At 47.0% G+C, this 25,380-nt stretch overlaps 1 protein-coding gene across 3 annotated transcripts in view; it reads left to right on the forward strand.

The window, feature by feature from the left end:
- Window positions 1-25,380, forward strand: part of Znrf1 (zinc and ring finger 1) — a 98,851-nt gene that overhangs the window by 71,230 nt on the left and 2,241 nt on the right. For 2 of the 3 annotated variants that reach the window (XM_028892775.2, XM_028892776.2), the window contains exons 2-4: window positions 13,965-14,060; window positions 22,817-22,922; window positions 25,245-25,336. In XM_028892775.2, the coding sequence (XP_028748608.1) occupies window positions 13,965-14,060; window positions 22,817-22,922; window positions 25,245-25,302 (260 nt within the window). In that variant the 3' untranslated portion in view covers window positions 25,303-25,336. Of the gene's footprint in view, window positions 1-13,964; window positions 14,061-22,816; window positions 22,923-23,236; window positions 23,330-25,244; window positions 25,337-25,380 lie in introns of those variants that run through there. The other variant, XM_037206285.1, reaches the window with a different exon arrangement.

Consider the following 25,380-nt stretch of genomic DNA (forward strand, 5'->3'; position numbering starts at 1 on the left):
AAAAATAATACCTGAGACTGCCCTCTGGCCCCCACGTGCACACATGGCGCATACACATATGCATCTGTACACAGTTTGGGAGGTGAAGTGCCCTGATGTTGGCTTCATTTCTCTTGAGTAGAAGAGAAAGCGTAAAAGTACTAGAGTGGAGGTTGGGGATTTAGCTCAGTTGTAGAGCACTTGCCTAGCAAGCGCAAGGCCCTGGGTGTTTGGTCCTCAGCTGGGGGGGTGGGGAGATACTAGAGTGCTGAATCTAGATCTGTATTTTTCTGTTTTGTTCTGTCTGGGTGCTTGCTTTTTAATTCTTTCCACACATTTCAATAAGCAGTATTTGTCAATATTTATGTTCCTGAAGCCAATCTTCTGGGGAATTGATGTGCTGACTGGAAATGAGGAAATACTAAAACCAATATAAAAATAGTCTTCAAGACAAAATGTCAGAGTGAAGAAGGAATTTGCAGTTCTGTGGTCCTCTAATTTTATAAGCATTTATGAGTGAAAGGTCCAGTACATAGGCAGCATACTGACATAGTATTTTGTCTACTGACTTGTGCTTGACTGTGATAGAACATTCTGTTACAGACCTTTTGCTTGCCAGACAGATTGCTTGTTATCGTTAGGAGGTCCTTGACTTTCTTAACCTTGGCTCTGTTGTCACAGTAAAGATTTATGAGGTGTCCTGTGTTCCTGCTACCGTATTGGAGTCTTTTCTTCCAGCCTCCTTGTTCCCACCCTGGACTTCCTCAGTTTTATCTACCAGAGTCAAGTAATCTGAACCAGAGGAGAAGAAAAACAATGGAATACTCTGCCTTGCATGACTTAGTAGAGCTCACATACGATTTTAGGGATCTTAGAATTGGAGGTCCTTTTTGTTTGTGCTGTACCTGGGGACTCTCTAGGAAATTCCTTTGACCCCCAGTACCTCCTAGTTCTCTAGGATCTTTCTTAATAGCTGTGGGTGACAGAAAAGCAGGAGGACTTTGGACTCCGACACTCCTTTGGTAGAGCTGAGTGCTGCCCACTGCCCCAGGAAAACGCCATTCTACTCTCCTGGCATCTTTCTCTACGTGTCATTTCAAAACACATGTGGCCTTTGGAACTATGTCCTGAGTGTCTGCCTCCATGTGCTCTAGTGTGTAAGTACAACTGAGCAGAGGATGTGCCAATGAGAAGGGCCAGAGCTAAGTCCAAGAAGAATCCAAATCTTCATTGTTACTGTGTGCCGGGGCCTAAGCTTGAGCTGATAGATTTTGAGATGTGGACATGACCAGCATATATTTTGTAATCTGAGATTTTAGTAAGTAACTCAGAAGAACCTTCTAGTGGACTTCCAGTGATGTGAAGGCCAGGACCACTGGCAGTAACAGATGTTAAGTTTAACAGTGCAAACAAATAGTTTTATTCTATATGAGCAATTAAGTATCATGGCCATTTGCCAGTAAGTCTAGTATTATACTAGTCATGATCTGGTAATATGTTCAAGCATTTTCTCTCTTGTCGTTGAAAAAATCCAGTCAGCTAACGGGGTGGACAGTGCCTTTAGAAACCCTTTTCCCCCTTTGTCCTTTTCTCTTTCTTTCTTTTTTTTTTTTTTTTTTAAATGTAGTTTTAACTATCTTTTTTTTTTTAATTTTTTATTTATTTATTTTTGTTTTTGTTTTTGTTTTTTGAGACAGGGTTTCTCTGCGTAGCTTTGCGCCTTTCCTGGAGCTCACTTGGTAGCCCAGGCTGGCCTCGAACTCACAGAGATCCGCCTGTCTCTGCCTCCCGAGTGCTGGGATTAAAGGCGTGCGCCACCACCGCCCGGCCCTTTTCTCTTTCTTAATTGACTTTTTCTTCTCCAAACACATTCCTGCTCGTTCTCTCCCGCCCTCCCCTCCCCTCTCTCCCTCTCCCTTCCTCCCTCACTCCCCTTTTTTCCTTTATTAAAAGAAGGAAAGCTGGAAGTGGGAGAGATGGCTTAGAGGTTAAGAGTACCAACTGCTCTTCCAGAGGACACGGGTTTGATTCCCAGCACCCACATGGCAGCTCTTAACTACTGTCCGTAGTGATGCTCAGACATATACGTAGGCAAAACACCAATACGCATAAATAAATAAAACAAACAAAATTGGCATCTCTAGAGGGAAGAACGGAAGCAAATTGAGTATTGGGATTTTTAACTATATCAATAAAGAGCCCCAGGACTTAGAAAACAATCTCTGTTCAGTGGAGAAGAAAGCCTGCCACAAGGCAGTTCCAAGACCAGTCCTGTTTTCTTTGGAAGTTTGTTGAAGATTGTTGCTACAATGAAACTCAGTTTATACCCCCAGTGCCTGGCTCCTGCTCTGTCCCTTGAGCTAGGAGATGTGATACTCCTTTTTGTTACAGTACAGAGACAACTCACAAGTCATTTGCCATTGATAATTGCCCTGTTTACTTAAAGACCAGCTTTTTTTTTTTCCTTATTTGGTTTTGGGTTTATTTGTTGACAGGGCATGGTGGTTTGAATGTAATTGGCCCCCATAAGCTCATAGAGAGTGGCACTATTAGGGGGTGTGGCTTTGTTGGAGTGAGTATGGCCTTGTTGGAGGAAGTGTGTCACTGTGGGGGTGGGCTTTGAGGTTTCCTATGCTCAGGATACCACCCCCACCCCCACCCCCGTGAGTCAGTGGACTTGCAGTTGCCTGCAAGACGTAGCACTCTCAGCTGGGCAGTGGTGGCGCACGCCTTTAATCCCAGCACTTGGGAGGCAGAGCCAGGCAGATCTCTGTGAGTTCGAGGCCAGCCTGGGCTATAGAGTGAGACCCAGGAAAGGCTCCAAAGCTACACAGAGAAACCCTGTCTCAAAAAACAAAAAACAACAACAACAAAAAAAGAATTATCGTGGTTATGGTGTGTCTTCACAGCAATAAAAACCCTAAGATACAAGGTCTCACTATATAGCCCTAAGTATTCTGAAACTCACTATGTAGACCAAGGCTGGTCTTGAACTCATAGAGATCCAGCTGCCTCTACCTCTTGAGTGCTAGAATTAAAGGCTACTATTGCTTCCGGCTCCAGTTTGGGAGGGAGGATCTAGGTAGAGATGGCTTAGAGTGGTCATTATACTTGCTTCCTGTAACTGATGTCATGAGGAACAAGTTAGGGAATCCGTCTGTTCTTGAAGAGTATTCTTTGGCATTGCCCAAACACTAAAAAGTCCACACTGGCAGTGATCAGGATTATTGGGCCCCAGGAACATAGGTATATGGCCTGTTGGAGGTTGAAATGGACACGGGAGAGTCGGATGAAAGTAGGAAGAACATGGTACTCAGCTAAATAAGCATGTTACAGCTGGATTTATCCATCTTAATTGCCTAGCTTTTAGGTAATCCCTGGTGTCTGGGCACTAGAAGAAATTCTGGCTTGATCCTTTGTATACTGGATAATCTTCCATTTTCAACAGAGGGTTGAAATCCATCCTTTAAATAAGACATCTCCAAAATGCAAGCCAATGCTCCCTTCTGGAGACCTTATACCCACATTTTTTGTGGGGTGGTTGGGATGCCCGTAAACTTGACCAAGCATGGTAGCTAAGTGACAAGAAATAATAAATCAGTGTTCATCTTGCCCAGTAATTTCACATTCAGGCTAAGGTTTCATTTTCTTGTACCAATCAGGCTTGATCGTCACATGGGTTGTCACATTCTTGTCCCCATATACCACCCTGTCCCTACTAAGTAGCCCTTCTTACAACTTAAAGAAATGGGTTCAAAGGGAAGAGATGTGGAACAGTGACTAGCCTGAGCTCCTGCTTCTGGCAGGTGCTGCTTTGGGGCAGCCTGGGCTTGTCATGGAGCAGGATGGGTTGGAGCCCCCAGGTGCCTCTGTGTACACTGTTCCCTTTGCTTCCCGCTGTAGATATCTTCGATGAACCTGTTCTGTTTTGCGGCAAGTGAACAAGACCAACTTTACTGATTGAGCCTATGATTTGTTTAAACGTCCATTTTTTTCATATATTCATTGCATATACTCAAATTTTAGCAACTCGAAAAATTGGTGTTCAGGAGGGTGGCGGTGGTACACGCCTTTAATCCCAGCACTTGGGAGGCAGAGGCAGGTAGATCTCCCTGAGTTTGAGGCCTTCCTGGTCTACAGAGTGAGTTCTAGGACAGTCAGAACTACAGAATAGAGAGACCTGATTTTAAAAAAAAAAAAAAAAAAAAAAAAAAAAAAAAAAGCTGGGCGGTGGTGACACACGCCTTTAATGTCAGCACTCAAGAGGCAGAGGCAGGTGGATCTCTGTGAGTTTGAAGCCATCCTGGTCTACAGAGCGAGCTCCAGGACAGCCAGGACTGTTACGCAGAGAAATTCTGTCTTGAAAATTTTTTGCATGCCACCTTGTCATACTAACAGCTTTCTCTGCTCTCTGTGGGAGACAGATAACACTGCCTCATACACGTGATGACATCTTGGAGTCCACAAACACATTATAAAAGTATAAGCTGTGACTCATTCTCCCTATGCATGGCACACACGTGCATGGCACATGTGTGGAGGTCAGGTGACAACTTCTGGGAGTCAGTTCTGTCTTTCCTCTGGGCTCTGGGACTGGAACTCAGCTCAACGGGTTTGCCCGGCAAGAACTTTTACCCCTGAACCGTCTCTCCAGCCTCAGTTCTCCTTTTTTGTTTGGTTGGTTGGTTTGGTTTGGTTTTTCGAGACAGGGTTTCTCTGTGTGTTTTGGTGCCTGTCCTGGAACTCGCTTTGTAGCCTAGGCTGGCCTGGAACTCAGAGATCTGCCTGCCTCTGCCTCCCGAATGCTGAGATTAAAGGTGTGCACCACCACCACCACCACCACCACCACCACCACCACCACCACCACCACCACCACCACCACCACCACCTAGCCTCAGATATATATATACACACAGTATCAGTCAGGGTAGCTAGGACTAGGTTGTAATACAGTAACAGACAGTCCTATGAGCTCAGGTGCTTAGTTCCGCACATTCATTGTCTCTTGGTGGAATATGCAATGCCAGTCAAGAGTAGGGACTCTGTCCACTCTGGGCAGTTGTTACTCAGGGACCAAAGCTGGCAGAAGCTATGTCTCCCCGTGAGTGTCACATTGCAAGTAGCTTGGTGACTCATACACCGACTTTAAGTCCGCTTGGATGAGAAAGTAGATTCACAGTTCCTTAGCTAAAGTGTATTTCAAACTCACCCTTAACTTCAAGGGAAACTTGTTTGTTTTATTTTGTTTTGTTTTGTTTGTTTTGTTTTTTTTTCAAGATAGGGTTTCTCTGTGTAGCACTGGCTGTCCTGGAACTCACTCTGTAGACCAGGCTGGCCTTGAACTCAGAGATCCGCCTGCCTCTGCCTAACTTCAAGGGGAATAAGCAAATTCAGTGTTACTCTATTCTGGAAAGCTAGAAATAATTGAACAGTAGCACTCAGGACTTACCACTAGAGAATAATGAAAGAAAAGATAGAAAATTACTAAAGAAGTACTTGAGTCTGCATATTGAAAGAAAGGGGGGAAATGCCTGGAAAGACACACCTAAGCACATCCTGATAACATTTTGGAAGCCTTATGGTGGAAAGAAAAACCTTTCAAGTTTCAGGCCAAATGAACAAATTATTTACAAAGGAAAAAGAATTAAATTGACCCCACATTGCCTGTTTGCAACACCTGGAAGCTAGAAGACGGTGAAATTTCTTCTGTAAACCACTAAGGATTCAAGGACTACAAACCTTTGGTACCCAGAGGAGAGAAGGCTTTGAGCTTGTGTAAGGATTCAGAGTGTGTGCTCTTCTCTTCTCCAATATCTTTGGCCTTAACGTGCTCGGATGCTTTGCTCTTGATATTGAGGTGTGTGTGTGTGTGTGTGTGTGTGTGTGTGTGTGTGTGTGTGTGCGCCTGTGTGTGTGTGCGCCTGTGTGTACGCACATGTGGATGGGTACCTAGGTTTGTGGGTGCATGTGGCAGCCAGAGGTTGTGCCAGATGTTTTTTTCACTCATTTCCCCACCTCATTTTAAGACAGGGTCTTTTTTTTTTTTCCCCCTCCTGAGACAGGGTTTTTCTGTGTAGTCCTGGCTATCTTTGAACTCACAAAGATCCACCTGCCTCTGCCTCCCAGGTGCTGGAATTAAAAGCATATGTCACTACCACCCGACCTTGAGACAGTGTCTCTTACTGACCTTGGAGCTCACCCATTGGCTTGACCAGATAACCAGGAAACCCCAAGAAATTTCCTGTCTCTGCTTCCCCAGTGATGAGATTACTGGTGTACACCGCCTTGCTGGGGTTTTTCCATGGGTGCTCGGGCCTTGTCAGGGCCTCATGCTTGCATGGCATGTGCTTTTCCGACTGAACCATTTCCCCAACCCCTCTTGTTCTTCTGAAACATCCACATTTCTGCTCACTTGTCACCTCTTTCCTGAAAGTCTACTGTATCTAAATTCACCATGCATCTTCCTTTTCACATCATGGCCTGACACTTTGTCTAGTGTCTCATTATGAACTTCCAGTAAATCTGAGTGATGTTTAACCCATGCACCTATCATTATGTACTTTATTTTAGCGTAGCCACCTAAACTTCCAAATGTCAGCTGCATGTCGTCTGCTGCAATTTAGCTTTTTCATTTATTTATTTTTTCCTTTTTTTGAGACAGAGTCTCAGATAGCCCAGGCTGGCCTCAAACTCACTATGTAACTGCGGATGACCTTAAATTTTTGATCCTCCTGCCTCCACTTCCTAAGTGCCAAGAACGCAGCATTCACCACCACACTTGGTACAGATTTTTGTAATTCAGGTAAAATTGTGAAACAATGAAATCTCAAACCTGAAGTTTATATTTGATAAATTTTAACAGATGCATACACATGTATAACTTAAACCCTCCTCTTAATGTGGAACATCATCATTACCCTGGAAAATCTCACATTACCTTCTCTGTCAACCTCTGTCCCAACTCCTGTCCCTAAGAGACAACCACTATTCTGATTCTTCTCACAACCTGTTAGTTTTGCCTGTTCTAAAATTTCCTCTAATTAGTCATACTGTGTGTCCTAATGACCTTCACTGAACATGTTTTTAATGTTCATTCATGTTGTTGCATGTATCAGTAGTCATTAGCTGCTACTGCTGAGTGATTTTTTCCCATTGTAATCTATGCATGTATCACAGCATTTTTATCCCTTCTGTTAATGGACAGTTAGGCTGTTTCCGGTTTTTGCTTGTTGTTAATAAAACTGTGATGTATATTTTTATAAATATCTACTTATAGACATATGCTTTCATCTGGTGGGGGTGGCGGCAGAGGAATTGCTTTGATCATAGTCTGGGAGTGTGTTTTATAAGAAACAAACCCACCTTTTTCCAAATGGCTGTCATTCCATCCTTTCATGTTACAGCTGTTCCATATCCTCACCGACATTTGGTGATGTCAGTTTTATTATTTGACATTTTACCAGACACATGTATTATGGTTCTCCAAAGAAACAGAAACAGTGTGCACACATACATGCATGTGTACATATGTGAAGAGATTTATTATAGGAATTGATTGACATGATTTGTGAGGCTGAGAAATCCCATAGTATGATGTCTGCAAACTGGAAATCAGGAAAGCCAGTGGTGTTTCTTTGTTAATTTTTTTCCCAATGGTGTAATAGTATCAACCTTAGTCCAAAGCAAAAGTCCAGTGTCCCATGGAGCAGTCAGGCAGACTGAGAATGGAGACCTCACTTTTTTATTGCATTCGGACCCTCAACTGATTGTATGAGACCTACCCACACTGGGGAGGGAAGTCTGCTCTGTGGTGTCTACTCAGTCTGATGGCAGTGTTTGGAAACACATTTCCAGAGACACCCAGGAATAATACTTAGCATCCCTTGGCTCTAGAAGAGCATTGCAGAGGCCAAGTCCCGAAAGAGAACTTCTGGGCCTTTCTGTGCCCAGAATTGTCTTCAGGAGGCATAACTCAAACTTCAGTTAATCCATTGATGTATTGTGCATTGGGTTTTTGAAGGGGAGAGGATGTGGAAAGAAAAATATATGTGTCTTTGTGCTTGAAGAATGTGGAACATATGGTATAGAAATGTTTGGAGTGTCCGGGAGGTGGTGGCGAACGCCTTTAATCCCAGCACTCAAGAGGCAGAGGTAGACAGATCTCTGAGTGAGTTCCAGGACAGCCTGGGCCACACAGAGAAACCCTGTCTCAAAAACGAAAAAAGAAGAAATGTTTGGAGTGTCCCTCGTGGTATCTTTGTCCCCTGTTTATATTAAATCCCACTTAGTCATCGTGTAGGCAAGTCCTATTTTATTGTCAATAAGCATCACAGGATGTAGCAAGAAAAACTGACGCAGGCATCCGGGGACTGCCTGGTAGAACAGAATTGGGGTGGTACCCTCGGAGCTCCCAGCTGAGAGGTGCCACATCATTCCTCTTTGTACAGACAGGAGGCCCCTCTAGGGTGTGCAGCTCTTTTCACCCTGGTTGCCTCTTTTGATTACTCCACCTTTAGGTGATCGCAAAGACAGGCAGAACTGGGGCAGCCATTAAAATAGCGCATCAGCATCGGGAGGGTGGGAGAGAAACTGGAGCAACAAGAGCCAGCTCTTGGTCCTGCCCAGGAAATCAGGTCTTAAAGGAGAAGGTTCCAGTTTGGGAAAATAAGAAGTCCATCTGTGTCCAGAGCGTGGAGATTCTTAACTTACATTGTAGAATATCTGGGAGGTGGCTAGGGAGCGCTCTGGACCAGTTATCCCATCTGCTGCTGTCCTCAGACCGAGAAGCCAGGTTAGCCTGCCCCAGGAAGAAGCTTTTTAATTGACATGACTGTGAGCTTCCTTGAGGTCACTCTTGATTCACCTACCAGTGGTCCTAACCTGACGTCGTGAGTGGGCTCGCTTGACCTGGCACAGGGCAGACTTACCTTCTCTTGGCTTGAGTCTCTAATAGGTAACCGAATGCCAAAGGATTCCCACTTAAACAGGGCACTTGTAAAAAGGAAACAGCTGGGCTCTGGCCTTTGCTTTTCTGCCTGAGAAAGGAGAGCAATTGGATCTTCATTATGTCCTCTGTTGGCTACTCTTGATTGAATCTTATAGGGAATTTGCATGATGGAGCCACCAAGCACAGAATCAGGCCAGCGCATATTAATGCACTCCTTCCTCATTTGAGATATTAGCGGAACAGGTCAGGGGACCAGCTGGGTAAGCCACCACCCCTCTCAGTGCACTGACGGGAGACAAGTTACTTAGCGAGCTTTAACCAGTGGCAGTGGCCAATGTGGCACCCACCTGTGTGGAGGACAGGGGCTGGGAGAAGCTCCAGGTGTGCCAGCTGAGTCCTTTAAGAGCACGTGGAGAGTGTCTTGAGCCCACCTGTGGTTTTCTCTGGAAGGAAAACAAAGCTTTTCGTCTCTCTGAAGCACTGCTGACACATCTCTGGAGGTCTGAGGAAGTCATGTGGTTTGGCTACCTCTGCACACCTTCAGTTTGTCTTGGTTTGCAGGGCTGATTTTCATTCAGTGCAGACTTCCTTCCAAAATGGGATAAAGATTTCCAAGAAATTTTAACCTTCAGATAGTTCATAAATATCAGTATTTGTCATTCCATAGGGCTGTTGGTGCTGAATCAAGACTGGACAGATACAAGAAAAGATTGGGGCGGTAAAGTGTAGAATCCGTCTTGATCATCGGATGACCTTTCAGGAAAGAAGGTGGGGACATTAGCTTTTCCCCCTTAGCTCTCCATTTTTTTTCTTCCCCTCTTACTTTTTGCCTTTTATTTTCATTTGAAAGGTAATATACAGGCAGGGCTGCAGACTCTGTGCCAAGTAGAATGCTGAATTCTGCAATGCTACACTGACAGAATTCCTAGAACAAAATCATCGCCCGTGTCTAAGGACTCTCTAGAAACATGGCTGTGGGGCATTGCAGAAGTGATTTGAAGACCTGTGTCTGTGTCCTGTTTGCTGCTGAACCCTTCCACTGTGCTGGTCAGCCAGTGGGACCAGGATGCTGGCTTGTGGCCAGATTTGCTGGCTGTCAGCTCTCTCTTTCTGGCTCTGTTAATGTTGAACAAGTTACTTGAGCTTTTGACCTTCCCTGTGTTTCTGTGAAATAGAGCTAATATAGCACCTGCCTATTGGTAGTACTTGCACTGTATGATAAATAAGAAGCTGTGAAAAGCACAGTGGCTGTCCTTAGAAATGACTCAGTAACTGCAAAATACTACTTACCTATTATAGTGCAAGAGAAGACTTGTTTCCACATTGGCAGGATGGAAAGTACCAGTGGAGGGACCCAGCAGTCTACGAGGCTATGCCCTTCTTGTCTGATGTAGGTATCCACTTAGTCGTGGTCTGACTAAGTCCTTCCCCTAGCCCTCGGTTCCTTTCTCGTCATTTATTGCTCTAGGCCTGATGATGATGTTATCTCCTTCAATCATTGCAAACATGAGGTGAATTTCTCCATTTTTTCCAGCAATAAAACTGAGGGCCGGCCAGGCGGTGCTGGCGCACACCTTTAATCCCAGCACTCGGGAGGCAGAGGCAGGCGGATCTCTGTGAGTTCAAGGCCAGCCTGGTCTACAGAGTGAGTTCCAGGATAGGCACCAAAACTACACAGAGAGACCCTGTCTCGAAAAACAAAACCTTGAGGGCCAAGGAGGGACATATTACTTGCCAAGGCCTTGAGTCTGGAAAACCCTGGTCTTCTTGACATTCTCTGACTGCATAAAAATAGTCCCTCGTTACTTCACAGGCCTTGTAAAATGAGTTAAAACAAAAGCACTGAGAGGTACGGGCTCTGCTGTAGTCAAAACACGGTTCTCCCAACACACTCTCTTCATCTACCAGAGGTAATATTTCCCAGCTCACCTCTTTCTCAAAATCCCGTGGCCAACGTTTTCTTCCCTTTGGAAAGAACTTTGGACTGAGACCTAAGAAGCCCAGTGTGGTTTCAGATGTACTGCCTCAGTGTGTGACCTCACTGCTCCAAGGCCTTCCTGGGGCCTGCTCCCTTTCAGAATAATGAAGAGACTGCTCTAAACCCAAGACCCTGCCTTTTATCCCCTAGGATATAAATGTCCGGTGACGTTAGACCTTGCTGAGTGGCCTGCTTGCCAGTATCTCAGCAAGACTCCACCCCTTCTCCTTCACACTGAAATAAATACCTCACACGTAAATACAGGGCTGCTGTGATGCTGTTTCAGGCATTACCCGAGTCTTCTCAGAAGTGCTGGGGAAATACGCAGCATGGGAAGTGTAAACTTTTTCTAGTAACGGATCACTCGAATAGCTCTGTGTCTGTGCCCAGGCTGGGGTCGGAGGGCCGGTCTGGAATGCCTCCTTCCATGCCGCTGTTGCCCAGCCCTCAGCCTGCACACAGTGCTAACAGGGAGTGCAACAGACAGGTATTCTCTAAGCCACTTAAATTCTTAAGAAACCTTGCTCTTTTGAGTTGGAGACATCAGAAAATCTCTTGTAAACATACAAGAACTTAAGTTGGAAATGAAGTGTCTTTATCCTAAAAGTCGGGTCTTTTCGTCATCTCTCCATTGCATATGTGACACTGGATCTGCACATACATTCCTAAGCTGGCTTACAGAGATAAGCAGCCTAGTTCTGCCAGAAAACTAGGGACAGCGTACCGCTATTCCAAGCTTCTAACTGTCTTCTGGTGGTGTTACTTGGGAACTTGTAACAACCATGCAGAGGTCAGATACTGGTACCATTTCTTTTTTCTTTTTTCTTTTTCTTTTTCTTTTTTTTTTTTTTTTCCGAGACAGGGTTTGTCTGTGTAGCTTTGTGCCTTTCCTAGAGCTCACTTGGTAGCCCAGGCTGGCCTCGAACTCACAGAGATCCGCCTGCCTCTGCCTCCCGAGTGCTTGGATTAAAGCCATGCGCCACCAACACCCGGCCCTGGTACTATTTCTAAGACCTTAGGTGAGGTGTTTGGATGCTGAGAATTTTTAAGGAAATAGGTGAAGGGAATAAGGGGCAAAGCCATGGAGTCCACTTCAGCTGTAGTTAGCTGAGTGCCAAGTCTTCTGTTTGGTCCTATAGCGTTATCACTACCGGCTATGGTGGCACATGCCGCCGCCTTTTTTTTTTTCCATTATCATTGAGGAGAAGACTTGAAGTAAGTACTCTGTGTGACTTGCTTCCTGTTTCTACGCCACTTTACCCCAATCACAGCTTTCCATACAGATTTGCAAGGCATCGTGTGAGGGACACTGGGGCAGGTGTGGGCTCCTCTAGCTTGGGACTCACAACTGTGTATTTGAATGCTTTTATCTGTTTCCTTAAAAGTGTTTCAGGGGAGGCAGTGGCAGAAGGATCTCTGTAAGTTCAAGGCCAGCCTGGTCCACAGAGTGAGTTCCAGGACAGCTAGGGTTACACAAAGAAACTCTGGCTCAAAACACACAAACAAACAAACAAACAAACAAACAAATAAAAGCATTTAGCTGCTCTTGTAGAGGACCCAGGTTTGGTTCCCAGGACCCACGTGGTAACTCACAACCATCTGTAACTCCAATTCCAGGGAATCTGATGCCCTCTTCTGACCTCCATGGCACCAAGCATACATGTGCTGCATATACATATATGCAAGCAAAACACACAAATTTTAAAAAATAAATAAATATTGTAGATGGTCATTACCAACATCAAACTATGAAAATGCTAACTGAAAACTAGTGGAACAGTGAAATCTCAGCAGCAGTAGCTAGATGCATTATGTTATGTTAGCCCGTCCAGCCCAGGTAAGAGTCATTGTTACAGCTGGGCAGTAGTGGTGTGTGCCTTTAATCCCAGTGCCACAGGAGGCAGAGGCAGGTGGATCTCTGTGAGTTCGAGGCCAGCCTGGTCTACAAAGTGAGTTCAGGACAGCCAGAGTTACACAGAGAAACCCTCCTAGCTTGAAAAACAGAAACAAAAAAGTCATTGTTACCAAAGAAAGAAGCTGTGATTTTCTGTGATATACACAAATAGATGCAGGCAAATCAATAACTTTTCAAAGTTGGTGATTCTGTGGTAGAATTTGCATGCAAAGAATTTATCTCTTTGAAACTATTCAATAATATAAAATAGAAAAGATTAAAATAATAACAATTCATCTGTCTTATTACTGGGCATGTTCGTCATTGCATTAGCCTGCTTGGGGGTGCGGAGGATCTAAACCGTGTGTGTGTGTATGTGTGTGTGTGTGTGTGTGAGAGAGAGAGAGAGAGAGAGAGAGAGAGAGAGAGAGAGAGAGAGAGAGAGAAGTTAGCTTTGCTTAATTGTAGTTCATCTCGGAAGATTCTCGACCAAATTTTACCAATACTGTTACAATGATGAGGAAACCCTTGGTGTATAACAGTCCAGATTGCCCTAGCAGTAAAATAGCAGATTACAATGTCCTGTGTTCTCCTCGAATTGAGAATGACTGCTTTACTTAGTAGTGTTTAGGAGCACTCTGAAGAGCTGCACCTCCTCTTCCCCTGCCCTGCTCACATACTTCTTAACTGATATAGCTCCCTTCAAGGGAGGCAAAGGATCTTGAGTGAAGGATGAATGAAGGTGCTACCCCAGGCAGGGTGGGTAAGTTGAGGGGTTGGAGGTGCAGGTGACGCAGTGACTCCTCCCTTGGCAGAGACAGAAGGGTGGTGAGCTGTTACTTAACGATTACTCAGCTGCCTTGGTTTGCTGCTTCCCTGGCCTTGCTGGCTACTAGGTCCCGCTGTAAAGAGTCTAAGAGAACATCAAACTCGAGTCAGCAAGCTCCGCCAAATGCTGTGTGGCAGAGCACCCTAGTGAAAGCTGAAGGCTATGGAGAAAGGGAGAAGCTCAATGACTTAATGAAGGAGAAATTGGCCTTGGCTTTGTCCACATTGTCTCTGTCCGGAGCGCTGACTCCACACCTTGTTGTGGTTGAGCATGTCCACACTGACTATGGATATCTGGATTTGGAGAAGGTATTTCATGCTGTTTTCCTCTCTTTCAGGTTTCAAGTGCCCCATTTGCTCCAAGTCTGTGGCTTCCGATGAGATGGAAATGCACTTTATAATGTGTCTGAGCAAACCTCGCCTCTCCTACAATGGTAAGGCTGTCTGTCTCATCTGCTTCCTGATGTCAAGATGAGTTGGACAGTTGGGGCATAGCCTCCAGGTTGGGGGGGCTCTGTGTAGTTTTCTTTTAGCAGCAGTATCTGTGTGGTAGTGAGGAACCTACTGTTCCAAAGAGCCTTGGTTATAAGTTGGGGTAGCTGAGGAGTGGCCAAGGAAGGCAGGTCCCTGCTCAGGGCTAGAGTGGTGAGAAGACTCAGCATTGTTTGAGTATTGTATCCCTACTCAAAAATTTCGAGGACCAGAGATGTAGCTCAGTGGTAAAATGCTTGCCTGACATGTACAAGGCCCTGGATGCCATTTTAGCAACGCCCCCCCCCCATCATATTTTGTAAATTTTAGGTTTTATCACAAGGTTATATCTCTTACTTGCTGGCCAGAGGATCCCAGTTGCAGGAGGACATGCTATCTGTCTTGGTACATAACAGCCCGAAGACCTCTGGACATGCCAGAAGGCCAGCTACAGGGCAGGCTGTGGCCCGGTCTTTCCTCCCAGTGAGCCAGGCCTCTTTCTCAAGCTGACAGCCTTTCCTTTTCTGTGACTGCCATGCTCCTGGGTCTACTGCTTTACCCATCCCCTGCTCAAGCTCGGCTTTGTCCGTTACCCATCTCTGCCTGGGACCATGGAAAGAGGGGTTTTCCCTGGATCGCTCTCATAGCTTGTCACAGTCATGGCCTCAAATACTGTATTCACTTTGTCTCACATGTGTCGGACCTTATGAAGACTGTTCTGTCCTGTGGGTTGCTGGCCAGAGCTCTCTCTAGACACTCACTGCCTTTGCTGTCAGAGCACAAAGACGCTTCACAGGGGGCGTGGCCTGAGAGAGCTTGGCTTTTAGAATCATTGGGGAGAACTTTGTAATAACTGTGTCTGTGGCAGACAAAGTGATGTCAGGACTATGCAAAACAAAGTCACCTCACCTGCTAATATGGGAAATGGGGAAGGTGAGTGTCTCCAGCTCCTTTCCCAGAGAACCCAGGTCTTCCTGTGGACCACCACTTGAGGGGCTGGTGCTGCTGGTCCTTCCTTCTCACCTCAACCCCTGAGAGCAGTGGTTCTCAACCTTCCTAGCGCTGTGACCCTTTAACACAGTTCCTCATGTCATAGTGACCCCAACCATAAAATTATTTCCTTGCTACTTCGTAACTGTAATTTTGCTACTGTTATGAATCATAATGTAAGTATCTGATATGCAGGGTATCTGATGTGACCCCTGTGAAAGGGTTGTTCATCCCCAAAGGGGTCACGCCCCCACATTAAATCATTGCCTTAGAGGAAGGGAAGGTTGGCCACCTGAGACAGAGCCACTGTAGTTCCCTCTGCTCCTTGGTTTTCTCTCATCCTTGACATGAGAAGCCACCTCTCCCTGTCTGTAAGCGCCAGACTTGCAGTTCAGAACTCTCTTTCAGAGCCAGTCCTTTCCCGCCAGAGGCAGGGAGGCCAGTCGCCTCTAGTCCTGTGAGTAGAGTTTATCCTAAGGTGATGGAGGAGCTTCAGAGCCCATGTCTGGCTCCTCTGTACACATGACTAATGCAGAAAGGAGGCTGTGGCCCCATGGACACCTCATACTCAGTCTGTTTTTTCTTTTCTCTGAAGACACTGGAGGTAAGAAGACAGTATTTGGGGCAGGGTGTGGTGCCTCTCACCTTTAATCCCAGCACTCTGGAGGCAGATGCAGGTGGATCTCAGTTCCAGAACAGCCAAAGATACACAGAGAAACCCTTGGGGGGGAGCAGTGTTTGTCACCTGGGTCCTTAGGCCAAAACTTCCAAGGCAAGGGCTCTGAGCTCACTTTGGTTTTACTGGTAACATATTCTACCTAGTTTCTCATCACCCCAATCTCACATACTTTACCTTATCTACTTAAAAAAAAAAAGGCGGATCCAAAAAAAATGACTCAGCAATTAAGAGTTTGGCTGCTCTTCCAGGGGACCTGAATTCAATTCCCAGCACCCATGTGCCAGCTCATAGACATCTATAACTCCAATTCCAAGAGATCTAATGCCTTCTCGCTTCCACAAGCACCAGCACAGACATACATAAAGTTAAAACACCTCTACACATGGATAAATCTTTAAAGTTTTCAAAGAAAAAAGTAAGAGGAAATCTCTGGCTAGAAGCCAGGCGCTCTTGGGACCGCCCTAGAAAGGGCCGGTGTGAAGCTGTCTTCAGTGGTGGTGACATTCTGTTTCCTCCTGCAGAGGAGGCTTCGTGGTTTAGAACCCTTGTTCTTGGCACTCAAATGAAGGTTCACCATCTCCTTGGACACCAGGCACACATGTGGTACATAGACATACATGCAGACAAAACATTTATACACACAAAATCGTAAAATCAATCTTTAAAAAAAGTTCGGTGACTGGAGGGCTGATACTGCGCCTCAGGAGTCGCGTGCATGGTGTGTGCGGCTCTGTATTTCATTCCCAGAAAGAGGGAAGGAGAGTGGGGAGAGAGAGTTAGCACCAGTGACCTGCCTGGAAAGCAAGCTCTGGAACCTCCTGGTCACAGCCCTGGAGACCTACACATGCACACACATTCACTCACACCTTCCACAGTTGCTGGCTCCAATGGAGGAAATTTCTATAAAATGTATGGTAGTTATATAAATGAAATTTAGTTACCACCAAAGAAACAAAGTAGGAGCCTCCTAAATGAGGCAGATAGAAAGTAGTATTTTTCTTATTAAGAGGGTTGGCCAAGTGGAAGGTTGGAAGGCCTCCAGTCGTTGCCTGCCAGATTATTTTTTAAAACTTAGGGAAAGCAAGACCAGTTTTACTAGTCCAGCAAGTGTTCGGAGAACTGGCACCTAGTGCTCCTGGGGCAAGGACTCAGGCAGGCAGGCCAGTGACCACCAGAGACCCGCTGGAGGGACGGGGGCGAGGGACAAGCCCCAGGCAGCAGCCGTTAGTATTCTCACTCTTCCGGGCCTTCCTATGGCAGCCCTGGAACCTAAGATTCCTAGAAGCTGAGGGAGTTACAGAGAAGAGAAGAAGGAGGTAAGGGGGCCTCTGGGTAAACTTGATTGCCCTCAGTACCTGTATCTTTTTCTTTCTAAACTCTGGCCATCTACTGCCCAGGTAGCAATACAGAAGCTCCTGCAATGGAGGTATGACTTTTTCTTAGCAGCATGTGACAGGGCGGTGGTGGCCCACACCTTTAATGCCAGCACTCAGGAGACAGAGGCAGGCAGATCCCTGAGTTTGAGAACAGTCGGGGCTACACAGAGAAACCCTGTCTTGACAAACCAAACAAACACAGAAGAGGAAGAGGAAGAAGGAACAAGAAAAGAAAGACAGAAGAAGGGATATTCTGGTGAGGCAGGTGTTTTGCTACAGCGTCAAGGACGTGGCAACCAGTATGCTGCCTCAGTAGATGCCGGGAGTTCTGTTCTGGGATACTGGCCCATGCTTGGCTTCTTGCTTTATGATGCTCTCCCTTCCCTGCCAAGAGGTATTGCCCTATCTTCAGAGCTCTGAAAATGCTCCTTTCCTTATCATTTATTGTGTGTTCCTGTGTGTCTATGCCCACCCGTGGGTGTGTACCATTGCCCCCAAGTGGAGGCCAGAAGACAACATGGTGGGGACTATGTGGATTCCAGGGATTGGACTCGGGTTGTCAGACTCTGCAGTAAGTTACCTACTGTGCTGTCTTGCCAGCCCAACATATTTTCTTGGGGGAGGTGGGACATGTATGTGCACATGTGGGTGCATGTAAAGGCCAGAGGTCAACATCAGATGTCTTCCTCACCTTTAAATTATTTTTTAGATTTACTTTTTTTATGTGTATGAATGTTTTACCTGCATGCATATGTGTGTACCACATGCATGCCTGGTGCCCTTGGAGGTCAGAATATGGTATCAGACCCCCTGGAACTAGAGTTACTGATGTTGTGAGCCTCTAGGTGGGCGCTGGTAACTGAACCCAGGTCTTCTGCAAAAGCAATAAGTGCACTGAACTACTGAGCCATCTCTCCAGTCACCTCTTCTTATTTTTTGAGATGGGGCCAGTCTCTCACTGAACCTACAGCTCACGGATTTGGCTAGGCTGGCTGGCTGGTGAACTCTAGGGATCCTCCTGTCTCTGCCTTTTCGGGGCTGGAATTAGAGATACGTACCGACATGCTGGGTTTCAGATAGGTGCTAGGAATGGGATCGCACATTGTGTCTGAGTGGCAGGCACTTTACCAACTGAGTCCCCGCGCCCTAGTCCACATAAGCTACGAGGCCAGAGGAGAGGACACTGCATGGAGAAGCTGGAAACAGCTTTGTGACTGTGAAACATCCCAGGCCTTTATTTAGTTGGCTTTACCCCCCTGGATATCCTCATTGCAGCCAAATTTGTCAGAACCTTGGATTACACCTCATAAAATCCAGGGGTTGCACACTATCAGAGAGACAGAGGAACAGCCACAGCCACTTCTCCCCTCACCACCTCCTCAGCCAATCTCCAGACTCCTCAGGCTGAATGCCTCGGAGTCCTCAGCCAAAAGGGCCTCTCCAGTTCCTCTGTCCTCCACCTTATGTGCCTTTCTCCGCCCAGCCATTTCACTTCCTATCTCAACCTTCCTAGTGCTGGGATTAATGGAGTGTGTGCTTCCCAAATTCTGGTAGCAAAGGCATGAAAGCTCAAGTGCTGGGATTAAAGACTGTGACTCCCAGTACTGGGGTTAAAGATGTGTGCCACCACTGCCTGACCTCTGTGGCTGGCTCTGACCTTTGATCTTCAGGCAGGTTTTATTAGAGTACCACAAAAATATTACCACCACAAGGTGTATTGGGTGGTACAATTCCTCTGCTGATAGGAGACACTCTGCTTAAGATCTCAAGAGAGGACACTCCAGCATTACTAAGAAAGGAATCAGAGAACCTTGTCCTGTCTGCCAACATATTGGGCCAGCGGCAGCTCTGTACTTGACAGAGATGGTGTAAGACCAAACCTGTGCCTTTCCTATACCTTCTGCTAGGAGTTTTCCCTTTTCTTCCATGTTCCTTATTGACATACTGCAGGGAGAATGTAGATGCATGCTCCTCCTGCTCTTAGCCAAGTCTGAGCTGGGCCTCAGCCTTCCCTCCCAAGCCCCATGCCACCAAGAGTTCTGGGGCCCTTGGTGAGTGCCTTGCCAGAGCACTCCACGGGTCAGCTAAGTCTTAGGAGGTCAGAGGCAACAATGCTGGCTCTCAGACTTCCCTACCCATTGTGAGCACCTGGAGACCCTAAAACGCCCTCAGAAATGGGAAGCTGCTGCTGCTGCTGCTGCTGCTGCTGCTGCTGCTTCTGCTGCTGCTTCTTCTTCTTCTTCTTCTTCTTCTTCTTCTTCTTCTTCTTCTTCTTCTTCTTCTTCTTCTTCTCCTCCTCCTCCTCCTCCTCCTCCTCCTCCTCCTCCTCCTCCTCCTCCTTCCTCCTCCTCCTCCTCCTCCTCCTCCTCCTCCTCCTCCTCCTCAGCATGTCAAGGAGCACTTGAGTCCATCTTCATTGTCATCTGCATGTGTGCCGGATCCAGGGTCCTTGGCTTTATGCCACAAAGTCCCTGTTTGATTAGTATGGAAGTCTCACAGAAATGCTTGATAGCCAAGCCTCTGCCTCTAATCCACTTTCTGATCCCAGGGACATCTGGTGGCTGCTCATTCTCAGAGCCCTGATGATTGAAACAGGAAGTTTTAAAGAGACCTCTTGAGGATCTTTGCTCTTCCTACTCTCTGCTCCCTGGGTTCTGGGCTAGGTATGGGCACTACTGGATTACCCACACTGTCATATCCTATGCCTCTCTCTCTCTCTTTTTTTTTTTTTCATTACATTTTGTGTGCGTGCGTGCGTGCGTGCGTGCGTGTGCGTGTGTACAACTTGACCAGTTCGCTCCTTTCACCATTGTGGATCTGGAGAGCAAACTCAAGTCTTCAGGCTTGTGGCAGGCACCTTTATGTACTAAGCCATCTCGCCACCCCGATTCCAAGCCTCTTATTCTTTTGGGCCACTCCAGAACTTCCAGATGGCCTTCCACGGCCTCAGTCCCAGTGTTCTCTGTTTCCTGCTCTGTGTCAGCCTAACATGGTGGGTTCAGTTCTCCATACCGTGCTACAGACACCCAGGCTGGCCAGTAAAGTCCATAAAATTGCTTTGTGAAGAGGCCATGAAAAGTGTGTATTTAATCAACAGGTGTTCCAGTCTGGGTCTGCTAGTCCTTCGTTGACAAGTGTTCAGCGTTCTACCTGTGGATACTAAATGAATCCCCCTTGTTCTCCCTGCTCTAGTGTGATGTACACTTTGAAGAAGGAAAAGTCAAGTCAGTCCTATTGAGGAAGAGAGCCTCTGAGCCAGACCTCCATATCTGCTCCCCACCCCACACTAGCACCTGGGGGCCACATGGGCTCAGGGGGTGCAGATGGAACAGTGAGCACAGACCATACAGGACGTCTGACTGGCTTCTTGGGTTCACTGCTGAGTTACCCATTGGTAGGGGGTTCCCAAGGGAAACTTTTGGAATCTAGGGGAGAGAGGGACAAAGGTTATGAAGGGCTATAGCCTGAAAGCCATGTCAGGGCTAAGATGCCCCAGAGAATGGGGAAGAAATGGCCAAGGATGTCTCCAGGATGACTCCACTGTCTCTAGACTAAGCGAGTTTTCCTCCATCTCTGTTGAGGGTTCTGTTCTCCAGTGTTCCCATGAAAAGCATCAGGCATAGCCAAGGTGGAAGCCTTTGCAGTAAACACCTGTCTCCTGGGCCTGCATTAGGCTCCTTTGTCTATTCACAATCCATCTTACCCTTTGACTGCGTTCTCAAGTAAAATGCAAATTCCAGGTGTCTTAGTCAGTGTTCTATTGCTGTGAAGAGACACCATGACCACAACAATTCTTTTTTGGTTTTTTGAGACAGGGTTTCTCTGTGTAGTTTTGGTTCCTGTCCTGGAACTCACTCTGTAGCCCAGGCTGGCCTCAGACTCAGAGATTGGCCCTGGCTCTGCCTCCCGAGCGCTGGAATTAAAGGCGTGCGCCACCACATCCAGCTTCGGTGCAGTTCTTTGTTGAGGATTTTAAGTGTAAAAGTAGTATGTTTTCAATCATTCAAGACAATGTAAAAGAACATCAGAGTACTTTACTTCTAATCCTACTTTGTGTCACTTTAAAGGTGTATTTTTCAGGATTTTTCTTTACTTGCACAGTTATATGTGGTATCTAGTGCTTTAAATGAATGAGACTGGCCACTTTCGGGTGTTCCTACCCTTGCCAGGTCTGGAGTGTGAGGTGACAGTGTTGTGGCAGACCATTGTCCATCTCCTTTCTTAGTTCATATTACACTTTCTGCTGTATCCAAGTGATTTCTCTCACAACTCCTAAGGATAGAAATGTCAATATCAGATTTTATCTATTTTATTCCTTTGCCCCAGGATTCTTAGGTAAGGGACTTTGAGCCTATGAATAATTGCCCCCCACCCCTCCTTTTTTTTTTTCCTGAGACAAGGTTTCTCTGTGTAACCCTGGCTGTCCTGGAACTTACTCTGTAGACCAGGCTGGCCTTGAACTCAGAGATCCGCCTGCCTGTGCCTCCCAAGAGCTGAGATTAAAGGCATGCGTCACCACCGCCCAGCTAAATAATCCATATTTTATGGGTCCTTAATAGTTTTCTTTCCACCAAACAACAGTGGAAAGAGAAGTCACCAGAACGAAGGACCCTAATCCTGGACCATCCTCAAGTCCCCTGACAATGGCAAGACGTGACTTCTCTGGTTTCCTCATTCACAGGATGAACATGACACTGAATGCCTTGCCTGGCTTGTAAGATCCTTCGACTCAAAGAGAAACATAGACACAGAATCTCATTTTAATCATTGCTACAGCTGGGGACCGATGGTCTGCTCAGTGGGAAGTGATCTAAGCTCTCCTTCCTGAACAGCCATAGCCTGCTCACTTGATGTTCTCTTGTGGTTTGGGTGATTTCCGGGTGATTCCATGTCACCTCTGCATTACCAGGCCTGTCTATGGCTTTACTGGAGTTTAGTCTAAACTTTCTCTTTGGACAGTCTCTTTAGTCTGTTCTCTGTACATGTTGCCCCGTATCTATTCTGAACCCCACATCTAGACTAAAGCAGATTTCTGGAAACCTCCACTGGTATGTGTCTATGGAGACACTCAGTAGACAGCTGGATTCATCACTCTGACCTTGCCTTTTCCTGTGGAGTCTCTTAATGACTTGCCATGTTCTCGCCCTACCCTTGTGAGCAGTGTGCTGTTGCTGCGTGCTCAGAGTGCCTCCAGAGTGAGCTCCCCTTCTCCACCTCTAGTGCCTCTTGGCTAAGCAAAGGAGACTGAGGTTCCACAGCACAGCACGAAGCTGCCCTAGGGACTTGGCTTCACCCCTGCTTATGACTCCTTAGGCTCTTTGCAACCTGCCTTAGCCCATTTCCTCAAGTTCCCAAGTGTCTGACACTGCTTCCTTTGCCTGGAACCTAATCCCTCCCACCCCAGCCTATGCCCTTGACTCATCACTGTGAACTTCTCCAAAGCTGTCCTTGAACAGTCTGAGTAAGCACTTTCCTTCCATACCCCTAATACCTGGTTCAAGCTTCTGGTTCAGAAGGCTCTTCTAGTTACTGCTTATTTCTCCCATTGCTGTTCCCCCCCACACAAAGCATACATAGTGCTTTGGATCATGTAAGTAGTTCCTAGACCTGTGTTTGCTCTGTGCCACGCACCTGCTGCTGATTAACCCCACTGGTCTCTCTGTCTCTCTTGCAGATGACGTGCTGACTAAAGATGCGGGGGAGTGTGTCATCTGCCTGGAGGAGCTGCTTCAGGGGGACACGATAGCCAGGCTGCCTTGCCTGTGCATCTATCACAAAAGGTACAAGGGCCTGCCTGGCAAGAACCACTGTAACAAATCCCACATCCACAGGGTAGATAGCCTTCGCCAGCCATTCAGTCCTCTTTGGCTGTGGGATGGCCTGTATACCCTTTGCTCTCTGAGAGAGGTCAGGCATCTACTGTACTGGCGGAAGACTCAGTCATAGCAAGGGCAGGGCAGAGGTGAATTGCTCAAGGTTCAACTCTGCTTTGGCAGTTCAGATGGTAGGAGCTGTGGGCAGACCTGGTTTGGAGTCCTACCGAATCCCACCTGAAGCTTGACTGCCTTCCTTCCCTCTGAACCCTGTCCTGCAGAGAGAGAGGTAGCAAGGGTAGAACAGCTGTCCTTGGCGGCCTGTGAGACACCCTCCTCCCCCAAGGGCCAGGAGGCAGGAAAAGCCACTACCTGTAAGTACTGAGAGCTGCTATAATTAGCCAGGCCAAGATTTGTCCTCTACCTTCAGCAGTATCCTTTTTTTTTTTCCTAACTGGAAAGAAGACACCACATTGCCCAGGACAGTACCCCTATGTTCCTGTGGCCACCACCTGCTCTCTGCTCCTCCAGCCGGCACTGGTTCCTGGCACTGGGGCTTTCCTAAGCCCAGCCCAGGACTGCTGGTCTGTGGTGTCACAGCTGTGCCTGGCTGGCATGTGACTGGCCTATGGGAGAACTGGTTCTTGGTCTGGTTTCCACCACAGATCCCTGCAGCAACCCAGGCAGGCACTAACCAGAGTCGGGAAAGAAACCCCCTGACCCTGAGGAAAGCTAAGCAAATGATCTTTTTGGTCACTCTCCTTGAAAATGCCCAGATGTGGGCTTACAAAACAGGACAGTGTCTTGGGGCCCTTGCTGTTTCTTCTGGGATGCAGACAGTCCTCTGTAAACACTGGAGAGTGAGGCCTTGCTACACCCCTTCCCAGGCTCACCTACTTAGCAGTGCCAAAGAGCCCAAGGGTCTAGCTCCCCTTCCTAGTGTTGTAGCCCGGCTAGGCAGACTTGGAGCTTCTGAGAGGGGTGCCCCCATCACCTCAGATCTGGCCACACTTGTCACTGGCCAGCCTCTCCTGGTCCCACTTGCTGCCCTCCTCAGAGACAGTTACCTGCTGCTGCTGCTCTACGTAGCCCACCTGCTCTCACCTTCTTAGTGTTAACTGCTGCCGTCCTGGGCTCCTGGGCTTGGGCTTTGGGCCTTACAAGGCCACTCTTGCCCTTCCTGCAAAGCCAGATCTACCAGAGTCTGTACCTACTGGCCTGCCTCCTGCTGAGCCACAATCATTCTTTTTTTATTTTTTTATTTTTTTAAATAATTTATTTAACTTTATTTTATGTGCATGAAGGAATCAGATCCCCTGGAACTGGAGTTGCAGACAGCTGTGAGCTGCCCTGTGGGTGCTGGGACTTGAACCTAGGTGCTCTGGAAGAGTAGCCAGTGCTCTTAACCACTAAACCATCTCTCTAGCCCCCCCCCCCAGGATCATTCTTTTTTTTAAAAAAAGACTTATTTTATTTGATTTATTGAGACAGGGTCTCACTATGTAGCTTCGGCTGTCCTAGAGCTTACTTTGTAGACTAGGCTGGCCTTGAACTTATAGAGATCTACCTGCTTTTGCTTCCCGAATGCTGGGGTTAAAGTTGTGCATCACCACCACACCTAGCTTATTTTTTTTTATTTGATGTGCATGGGTATTTTGTTTGCATGTATTTTTATGATGTGTGTGCCTGGTGCCCACTGAGACCAGAAGAGGGCATTGAATCCCCAGGAACTGGAGTTAAAGATGTTTGTGAGCCACTATGTGAGTGCTAGGAACTGAACCTGGCTCTTCTGAAAGGACAAGCAGTGCTCTTAACCACTGAGCCGTCTCCTCAGCCCCCAGGGTCATTCTTTTAAAAAAAAAAATACACATACATATATATTAGTTTTAAATTGTGTGTGTGTGTGTGTGCGCGCGCGCGCGCGCATCTGACTGCAGGAGCCTACCAAGGCCAGAAGAGTCAGATCCCCCTGGAGCTGCATTTACCGGTTGGCTGTGAATCAGCAGATGTGGGTGCTGTGAACCAAACTTGGGTCCTCTGGAAGAGCAGCATGTACTCTCAACCACTGACCCATCTCTCCAGCTCCCCCTCTGCCCCTGCGCCCTCAGATCATTCTTGATATTCTCCCCTTTCCTACTTCAAGGGGGTGGGGGACATAATAATTTTTCCCTGGGTCCTTTCAGGAGAGATTTGGAAAGCCCTCCCCCAGAGCCCAACCCTGACAGGCCCCCTTGCAGGAGCATTGACATTCATCAATAACTGATGTGTCTCCCTTGGTACCCGCTCCAGCTGCATAGACTCCTGGTTTGAAGTGAACAGATCTTGTCCAGAGCACCCTGCTGACTGACCCTGCTGGGCTGGCTTGCTGACTCCTCTCAAAGGTGAGCCCATAGTTGGTGGGGGCTCTGGGCTTACAGGGTCAGGT

This window comes from Peromyscus leucopus, chromosome 5 (assembly GCF_004664715.2).
Source record: "Peromyscus leucopus breed LL Stock chromosome 5, UCI_PerLeu_2.1, whole genome shotgun sequence".
Classification (NCBI taxonomy): domain Eukaryota; kingdom Metazoa; phylum Chordata; class Mammalia; order Rodentia; family Cricetidae; genus Peromyscus; species Peromyscus leucopus.